General features: G+C 67.8%; 1 protein-coding gene across 1 annotated transcript; it reads left to right on the top strand.

Moving 5' to 3' along the window:
- Window positions 1-3,133: 3,133 nt before the first annotated feature.
- Window positions 3,134-4,368, top strand: SLC35G6 (solute carrier family 35 member G6; the record flags this gene model as incomplete). Its single annotated transcript, XM_084616177.1, has 1 exon — window positions 3,134-4,368. One exon carries the CDS (start codon window positions 3,134-3,136, stop codon window positions 4,208-4,210), a length of 1,077 nt encoding a protein of 358 aa, XP_084472303.1. The 3' UTR covers window positions 4,211-4,368.
- Window positions 4,369-9,585: the final 5,217 nt, after the last annotated feature.

Consider the following 9,585-nt stretch of genomic DNA (forward strand, 5'->3'; position numbering starts at 1 on the left):
TGGACAGACGGATGGAGGGGGGTAGATGGGGATGGACGGATTGGGGGGATTGATGAGGGTAGATGGGGAAAGACAGAAGGACGAGGTGGATGAAAGGACAGAGGGACGGATGGAGGGGGATAGATGGGGACGGACGGGGTGAATGGAAGGACAGGGGGACAGATGGAGGGGGGTAGATGGGGCGGACAGATGGGGTGGATGGAGGAGGGTAGTTGGGGTGGTTGAAAGGACAGATAGACAAGGTGGATGGGGGTAGATGGGGTGGATGGAAGGACAGAGGGATGGATGGACAGATGGACGGGTAGATGGGGTGGATGGAAGGACAGAGGGATGGATGGACAGATGGACGGGTAGATGGGGTGGATGGAAGGACAGAGGGACGAGTGGATGGAGTAGATGGGGATGGGCGGACAGCGGTAGATGGGGACGGACGGATGGGGTGGATGGGGGTAGATGGGGATGGACAGACGGATGGACGGGGTAGATGGGGACGGACAGATGGGGGTAGATGGGGACAGACAGACGGACAGGGGTACATGGGGGTAGATGGGGATGGACAGATGGACGGATGAGATAGATGGGGACGGATGGACAGACAGACGGACGGTGGTAAATGGGGGTAGATGGGGACGGATGGACAGACGGGGTAGGTGAGGACAGACGGACGGGGGTAGATGGGGATGGACGGACAGGGGTAGATGGGGATGGACGGACGGGGGTAGATGGGGATGGACGGACAGATGGATGGGTGTAGGTGGGGATGGAGAGACGGACGGACGGGGTAGATGGGGACGGACGGACAGGGGTAGATGGGGATGGACGGACAGGGGTAGATGGGGATGGATGGACAGATGGACAGTCAGACGGGGGTAGATGGGGACGGACAGACAGATGGACGAGGTAGATGGGGACGTATGGACAGACAGATGGACGGTGGTAAATGGGGGTAGATGGGGACAGACGGACAGACAGACAGACGGTGGTAGATGGGGACAGACGGACAGTGGTAAATGGGGACGGATGGACAGACAGCAGGACGGACGGACGGGGGGGTAGATGGGGACAGACAGATGGACGGACAGATGGGGTAGATGGGGATGGATGGACAGACGGACGGACGGGGTAGATGGGGACGGACGGACAGATGGGTGGGGGTAGGTGGGGACGGACGAACGGACAGGGGTAGGTGGGGACGGACAGACGGACAGGGGTAGGTGGGGTGGATGGGGGTAGATGGGGATGGACAGACAGACGGGGCTAGATTGGGATGGACAGATGGACGGACGGGGTAGATGGGGACGGATGGAAAGACAGACCGATGGGGGTAGATGGGAATGGACAGACGGACGGATGGGGGTAGATGGGGACGGACGGATGGGGGTAGGTGGGGTGGATGGGGGTAGATGGGGATGTACAGACAGACAGACAGACTGGGGTAATTTGGGACGGACAGATGGACGGACGGGGTAGATGGGGATGGATGGAAAGACAGACCGATGGGGGTAGATGGGGATGGACGGATGGGGTAGGTGGGGACGGACGGACGGGGGTAGATGGGGGTAGATGGGGATGGACAGACAGACGGGGCTAGATTGGGACGGACAGATGGACGCACGGGGTAGATGGGGACGGATGGAAAGACAGACCGATGGGGATAGATGGGGATGGACGGACGGATGGGAGTAGATGGGGATGGACGGATGGGTGTAGGTGGGGACGGAGAGACGGACGGACAGACAGGGTAGATGGGGATGGACGGACGGACAGGGGTAGATGGGGACGGATGGACAGACGGATGGACGGACAGATGTAGGTGGGGACGGATGAACGGACGGGGGTAGGTGGGGTGGATGGGGGTAGATGGGGATGGACAGATGGATGGACGGGGTAGATGGGGATGGATGGACAGACAGATGGACGGGGGGTAGATGGGGACGGACGGAGTAGATGGGGACGGATGGACAGACAGACGGATGATGGTAGATGGGGCTAGATGGGGACGGATGGACGGGGTAGATGGGGACGGATGGACAGACAGATGGACGGTGGTAGATGGGGCTAGATGGGGACGGACGGGGTAGATGGGGACAGATGGACGGACGGTGCTAGATGGGGACGGATAGACAAGGTAGATGGGAACAGACAGATGGACGGATGGACGGTGGTAGATGGGGGGGACGGACAGGTAGATGGGGATGGATGAACAGACAGATGGACGGTGATAGATGGGGGTAGATGGGGACGGAGGGATGGACGGACGGGGTAGATCGGGACGGACGGACGGGGTAGATCGGGATGGATGGTGGTATATGGGGACGGATGGAGAGACAGTCGGGGTAGATGGGGACGGATGGACAGACGGACGGACGGGGTAGATGGGGACGGACGGACGGATGGGGTAGATGGGGACGGACGGACAGACAGACGGATGGTGGTAGATGGGGGTAGATGGGGACGGATGGACGGGGTAGATCGGGACGGATGGACAGACAGACGGATGGGGTAGATGGGGACGGATGGACAAACAGACGGATGGTGGTAGATGGGGACGGATAGAAAGACAGATGGACGGTCATAGATGGGGGGGATGGACAGACAGACGGACGGTGGTAGATGGGGGTAGACGGGGATGGACGGACGAGGTAGATGGGGACGGATGGACGGACAGACAGACAGATAGGGGTAGATGGGGACGGACAGACGGATGGACGGGGTAGATGGGGGTAGATTGGGACGGATGGACAGATAGACGGACGGTGGTAGATGGGGATGGATGGACAGACGGACAGATGGGGTAAATGGGGGGACGGACGGGGTAGATTGGGATGGATGGACAGACAGACGGACGGTGTAGATGGGGACGGATGGACAGACGGACGGACGGGGTAGATGGGAACGGACGGATGGACAGACATACGGACGGTGGTAGATGGAGGGGGCTGTACGGGGTAGACGGGGATGGATGGACAGACGGCCGGACGGGGTAGATGGGGACGGACAGATGGGGGTAGGTGGGGGGATGCCGTAGACACTCCCGGGGGTGGGGGGCATGTCCTGCCGGTGCCCCTTCACCTGCCCCCCATCTCTCCCCTAGGCTGCGGTGTGAGCGCTGCCCCCCGCCAGCCCTGACGCCATGCGGCCCCCCAGCGCCCCGCCCACGCCATCCTGGCCCCTGGCCGCCCTGCTGCGCTCCTCCCGCCCCTGCTCCCCGGCCCCGGCCGCCCCGGCCCGCTGGGCCCCCTGGCGCCGGTACCGCATCTCGGAGAGCATGAAGGGGCTGCTGGTGGCCCTGCTGGGGGGCGGGGTGCCGGCCGGCTTCGTGGCCCCCTTCACCCGCATGGCCCACGAGGCCTCCGCCATCCCCTCGCTGGAGATCCTGCTGGTCCGCTGCCTCTTCCACCTGGCCTTCGCCTGCCGGCTCCGCTGCGGCCGGGCCCCGCTGCTGGGGCCCGCCCCGGGCCGCCGCCGCCTGCTGCTGCACGCCGCCGCCAACGTCCTCTCCGTGGCCTGCGCCTACAGCTCCTTCGTGGCCGTGCCCAGCGCCAATGCCGCCACCGTCCGCAAGGGCTCCTCCACCCTGGGCTCGGCCCTGCTGGCCCTGTGCGTGGAGAGCCGGCCCCTGTCCGGCTACGACTGGTTCGGCCTCCTGGGCAGCACCCTGGGCCTGCTCATCATGGTGGTGCCGGATCTGCTCAGCCTGGACCCCAGCACCCGGCTGGCCGACGCCTTCGGCTACGCCTTGGCCTGCCTAGGTGGCGTGGCCTTGGCCTTGGGCTTGGCCATCTTCCGGGCCTTGGATTTCCCGGCCAAGCTGCCCACGGCCGCCTTCGCCTTCGGGGCGCTTGGGGGCCTGGTGTGCGCCCCGGCCATGTTCCTGCTGCAGGAGCCGGTGCTGCCGGCCGAGCCGCTCACCTGGAGCTGCACCGTGGCCATCGGGGTGCTGGCTGTGGTCTCCTTCCTGTGCGCCAGCCACGCCGTCACCCTGGCGCACCCGGCCCTGGTGTGCGCGGTGCTGCACTCCGAGGTGGTGGTGACGCTGGCCGTGCAGCACTACGTCCTGCGGGAGACCGTGACGCCCTTCGACGTCATGGGGGCGGGCGTCATCCTGGGCAGCATCTCCATCATCGCGGCCCAGAACGTCAGCTGCCACCCGCGGGAGGAGGAGGAAGAGGAAGAGGAGGAAGAGGAGGAGGACGAGGAGGAAGGGTGACAGCCCGGCCGGGCAGCTGGCGTAGGGACGCTCCGCTGAGGGACGTCTGCACGCCAGGGACCCCTCCGCCCCGTGGACACACCTGGAGGAGACCCCCACGTACCAGGCCGGGCTAGGACCTTCCTCCCCTGGACACACCTGGAGGAGACCCCCACGTACCAGGCCGGGCTAGGACCTTCCTCCCCTGGACACACCCAGAGGAGACCCCCGTGTACCAGGCCTGGTGGGAACCTTCCGCCCCATGGACACAGCTGGAGAAGATCCCCATGTACCAGGCCCAGCTGGGACCCTCTGCCCCATGGACACACCCAGAGGAGACCCCCATGTACCAGGCCAAGCTGGGACCTTCCGCCCCATGATACACCTGGAGGAGATCCCCATGTACCAGGCCCAGCTGGGACCCTCTGCCCCATGGACACACCCAGAGGAGACCCCCATGTACCAGGCCCGGCAGGGATCTTCTGCCCCATGATACACCTGGAGATCCCCATGTACCAGGCCGAGCTGGGACCCTCTGCCCCATAGACACACCTGGACGAGACCCCCATGCACCAGGCCCAGCAGGGACTCTCTGGCCCATAGACACACCTGGAGGAGATCCCCATGTACCAGGCCCGGCTGGGATCTTCTACCCCATAGACACACCTGGAGGAGATCCCCATGTACCAGGCTCAGCTGGGACCCTCCACCCCATAGACACACCTGGAGGAGATCCCCATGTACCAGGCCCAGCTGGGACCCTCTGCCCCATAGACACACCCGGAGGAGATCCCCATGTACCAGGCCCGGCAGGGATCTTCTGCCCCATAGACACACCTGGAGGAGATCCCCATGTACCAGGCTCAGCTAGGACCCTCCACCCCATGGACACACCTGAAGGAGAACCCCACGTACCAGGTCAAGCTGGGACCGGCACAGCACCCACCTCCTGGTGTGGACATGCACGTCAGGTGCAGACCCTTCCCCTGCAGCGCGGACGGGAGGGACCGGCCCCACTCCGCCCCGGGGCCCGCTGGACATGCCAGGCTTTGGCTTCCCAGAGCTCTTCCCCGACAGTTCTTGCCCAGAGTCAGAAATAAAACATGTATGTCTGAGGACGAGCATGGAGGGCCGCTCGCTTCAGGTGTCCTCCGGGGCAGGCGGGGCTGTCTTGGCCACCCTAAATAGCCCCCCTTGAAGCTGTAAATGCCCCACCGGCGGATAACTGTCCCGCCCCTTAGATCCCTTCCTGACCCTTGGCCGTTGCAGCCCTGAAGCATGAGGTTTAAGGTGGGGCATGGGCCAAAAGGGAGCAGGGGACGCCCGCGTGGGCTCAGGTGTTTTCAGCATGGTACCTTCGGAGCTGCCCCCCGTGTTTCCAGCCACGCTGATTGGGGGGAGGAGTGGGGGGGTCACACAGAGTCAAGCCCCTCTGAGCAGCTGCACTTGGCTGAGGGCAGACGTTGACACCTGGCAGCAGAACTGCCCCGTGGGTGTAACATAGCGACTCCCTAGATGGCCCCGATCTCTGTCCGGGGGGGGGGGCAGGTATGGGCAGCGCCTGGCACGAAGGGGCCCCAATCTCCGTCGGGGGGGTCTGGGCAGCCCTCCCACCATGCTCATCATAAACTCTTCTCATTTGGGGCGGGAGGGAGAGCATGTCAGGACTCCTGGGTTCTCTCTCTGGCTCTGGGATGGCAGTGGGGGCTGGTGGTTAGAGCAGGGGGGGCTGGGAGCCAGGACTCCTGGGTTCTCTCTCGGGCTCTGGGAGGGGAGTGGGGGCTGGTGGTTAGAGCAGGGGGGGCTGGGAGCCAGGACTCCTGGGTTCTCTCTCGGGCTCTGGGAGGGGAGTGGGGGCTGGTGGTTAGAGCAGGGGGGGCTGGGAGCCAGGACTCCTGGGTTCTCTCCCCAGCTCCGGGATGGGAGTCAGAGCCAGGGATCTTACCAGAGACGCAGAAAGGCCAGGCGGATGATGGAGGGGGGGTAATTCCGGCTTTATTTAATCTCTGCTCATCAGGACACTTCCATTCCTTCGTTACCCCAGCTTGGGGGGGGTAATTAGCAGGCAGGAGGCCTTAGAGCGACCCCCATCCAGACCCGCTGGGGCCCCCCCTCCGGCCCAGCTCAGGCTCCTCATTCGAATGCTAACAGAGTCACCCAGATACACACACCCACCAGCTGGGCTTTGTACGGACCCCCTCGGGCCTGTCACGCAAGGGACACAGAGCCGGACTGGCTGGCTCCGGGGGGCAGGGAATGGGGCACGGGGCCTGTCACCTCTAGGGGGCGCCAGCTCCCCTCCAGCCCCGGGAGGGGGGGGACTGGCTGGCTCGGAGGGGGTGGGGAATGGGACTGGTCCCCTCTAGGGGGCACCAGCTCCCCTCTGGCCCCAGGGCGGGGACTGGCTGGCTCAGGGGGGCGAGGAATGGGGCACAGGAGTTATGGGCCCAATGGGTTTCAACACACGCTGGTGCCATCTAGTGCCCAACGGCAGGAGCTGCAGGCACAGCCAGGCTCTGAACCGGGGACCCTCCAGCGGAGGGGCTCTGACTTGGGGGGCCTGGATCGTACCCTCCCCCTACTCGACATGCCCACTGCGGGGGGACCCAGCTGGCACCTGTCCTGGCATCTGCGCCTCCCTGCCGCTTACTGTACTTCCCCCGTGACCGTGCCAAATTCCCCCTGCTGGGGTGCGGAACCGTCTGTCCTCTTTCTCGGAAGCCCCGGTGTGCCTCAGTTTCCCCCGGCGAGGGGACGAGGCATTCGGGGACGGGCTGAAAGTGACCCAGATCTGCGAGGCGGCCGGAGAGAGACACCCGCGACCCGCAGCTCCACGCTGGGCCCAGGGACGCCGAGCCCGGCACGATCGCCCCCAGATCCCCCCGGCCCCTAACCAGGCAGCGCCGCCCCCCGCCCCCAGATCCCCCCCGGCCCCTAACCGGGCAGCGCCCCCCCGCCCCCAGATCGCCCCAGCACCTAACCGGGCAGCGCCCCCCCCACCCCCAGATCCACCCCGGCCCCTAACCGGGCAGCGCCCCCCTGCCCCCAGATCGCCCCGGCACCTAACCGGGCAGCGCCGCCCCCCTGCCCCCAGATCCCCCCCGGCCCCTAACCGGGCAGCGCCCCCCCCGATCCTCCCCACCCCCTAACCAGGCAGCGCCCCCCCCAGCGCCCCCAGATTGCCCCGGCCCCTAACCAGGCAGCGCCCCCCCCACAGATCTCCCCCTGGCCCCTAACCGGGCAGCGCCCCCCCCTGCCCCCAGATCCCCCCCCCAGCCCCTGACCGGACAGCGCCCCCCCTGCCCCCAGATCCCCCCGCCCCCTAACCGGGCAGCGCCCCCCCCGGCGCCCCCAGATCGCCCCGGCCCCTAACTGGGCAGCGCCGCCCCCCAGATCCACCCCAGATCCCCCCACCCCCTAACCGGGCAGCGCCCCCCCCAGTGCCTCCAGATCGCCCCGGCCCCTAACCGGGCAGCGCCCCCCCGGTGCCCCCAGATCGCCCCGGCCCCTAACCGGGCAGCGCCGCCCCCCAGATCCACCCCAGCCCCTAACCGGGCAGCGCCCCCCCCCGGAGCCCCCAGATCGCCCCGGCACCTAACCGGGCAGCGCTGGCCCCCCCCGCCCCCAGATCCCCCCCCAGCCCCTAACCAGGCAGCGCTGCCCCCCCCGGCGCCCCCAGATCGCCCCGGCCCCTAACCGGGCAGCGCCCCCCCAGGCGTCCCCAGATCCCCCCCGCCCCCAACCGGGCAGCGCCCCCCCCAGCGCCCCCAGATCGCCCCGGCCCCTAACCGGGCAGCGCCCCCCCCCGCCCCCAGATCCCCCCGGCCCCTAACCGGGCAGCGCCGCCCCCCAGATCCACCCCAGCCCCTAACCGGGCAGCGCCCCCCCCCGGAGCCCCCAGATCGCCCCGGCCCCTAACCGGGCAGCGCCCCCCCCACCCCCAGATCCACCCCGGCCCCTAACAGGGCAGTGCCCCCCCGCCCCCAGATCGCCCCGGCACCTAACCGGGCAGCGCCCCCCCCCACAGATCTCCCCCTGGCCCCTAACCGGGCAGCGCCCCCCCGATCCCCCCCGCCCCCTAACCGGGCAGCGCCCCCCCCGGCGCCCCCAGATCGCCCCGGCCCCTAACCGGGCAGTGGCCCCCCCTGCCCCCAGATCCCCCCCCAGCCCCTGACCGGGCAGCGCCCCCCCCGCCCCCAGATCCCCCCGCCCCCTAACCGGGCAGCGCCCCCCCGGAGCCCCCAGATCGCCCCGGCCCCTAACCGGGCAGCGCCCCCCCCGCCCCCAGATCCCCCCGCCCCCTAACCGGGCAGCGCCCCCCCGCCCCCAGATCCCCCCAGCCCCTAACCGGGCAGCGCCCCCCCCCGGCGTCCCCAGATCCCCTCCGGCCCCTAACCGGGCAGCGCCCCCCCGCCCCCAGATCGCCCCGGCCCCTAACCGGGCAGCGCCCCCCCCGGCGTCCCCAGATCCCCTCCGGCCCCTAACCGGGCAGCGCCCCCCCGCCCCCGCAGCGCCCCCAGATCCCCCCAGCCCCTAACCGGGCAGCGCCCCCCCCCCGGCGTCCCCAGATCCCCTCCGGCCCCTAACCGGGCAGCGCCCCCCCCGGCGTCCCCAGATCCCCCCCGGCCCCTAACCACTCAGTGCCGCCCCCCAGATCCCCCCCCCGGGCCCGCGCTGGGATTTGGCTCCGGGCGCAGGCCCGAGCCGCGGCCTTTCTTAGCCCGCGCGTCCGGGCCGCGGGGCGCCTCCTCCGGCCGGCGGCTCACGCGAGGCCCCTGGCTCCGCAGGGCCGCGCGCGGAGCGTTCGAACCCCTCCCCCGCGCCGCCGCCCTCCGAGCCTCGACTTCGCTCCCAGGCCCGGCGGGCTCCCCCGGCTGACGCAGCACTCGGCCATCTCCGGCCTTTTCCGGCCAGCCCCGCCTTTTGACTCATACATATTCACTTACTCTCATGAATCATTCATAGAGGAGATTAATTAGTCATGAGCACGTACCATTAAAACCGGAGAGAGGGAGATTTGTTTTGGTTTGTTATTTTAGTTAAAAGACGGGGCTGATGGGTCATTCCGGGACGTACCAAACCCTTCCTTTACGAGTAAACGAGGGGACAAAAATCTCCTCCTCAAAGTTCACATGGAGGGTCTCACACAACAGCGGGTTTTGCCCCCCTCCCCGCTTTTGCACTTGGTTCAGTCCCCTTTCCTCCCTCCCGCCCGCCACCGCTTCCGTCTCAGGCGTGACCACGCCCCCTCCCGTGCGTGACCACGCCCCATCCCGTGCGTGCTCACCCCTGCCGCCTGGCCCTGGCCTCCCCGCGGCGAGGGGGGAGGGAGGGGGCGAGGCTATATAAGGCGGCTCCCGGCCGCTCGCGGCTCAGTCGCGCTGAGGAGCGCGCCG

The sequence above is a fragment of the Lepidochelys olivacea genome (genome assembly GCF_965140295.1).
Source record: "Lepidochelys olivacea isolate rLepOli2 genome assembly, chromosome: 28".
NCBI classification, from domain to species: domain Eukaryota; kingdom Metazoa; phylum Chordata; order Testudines; family Cheloniidae; genus Lepidochelys; species Lepidochelys olivacea.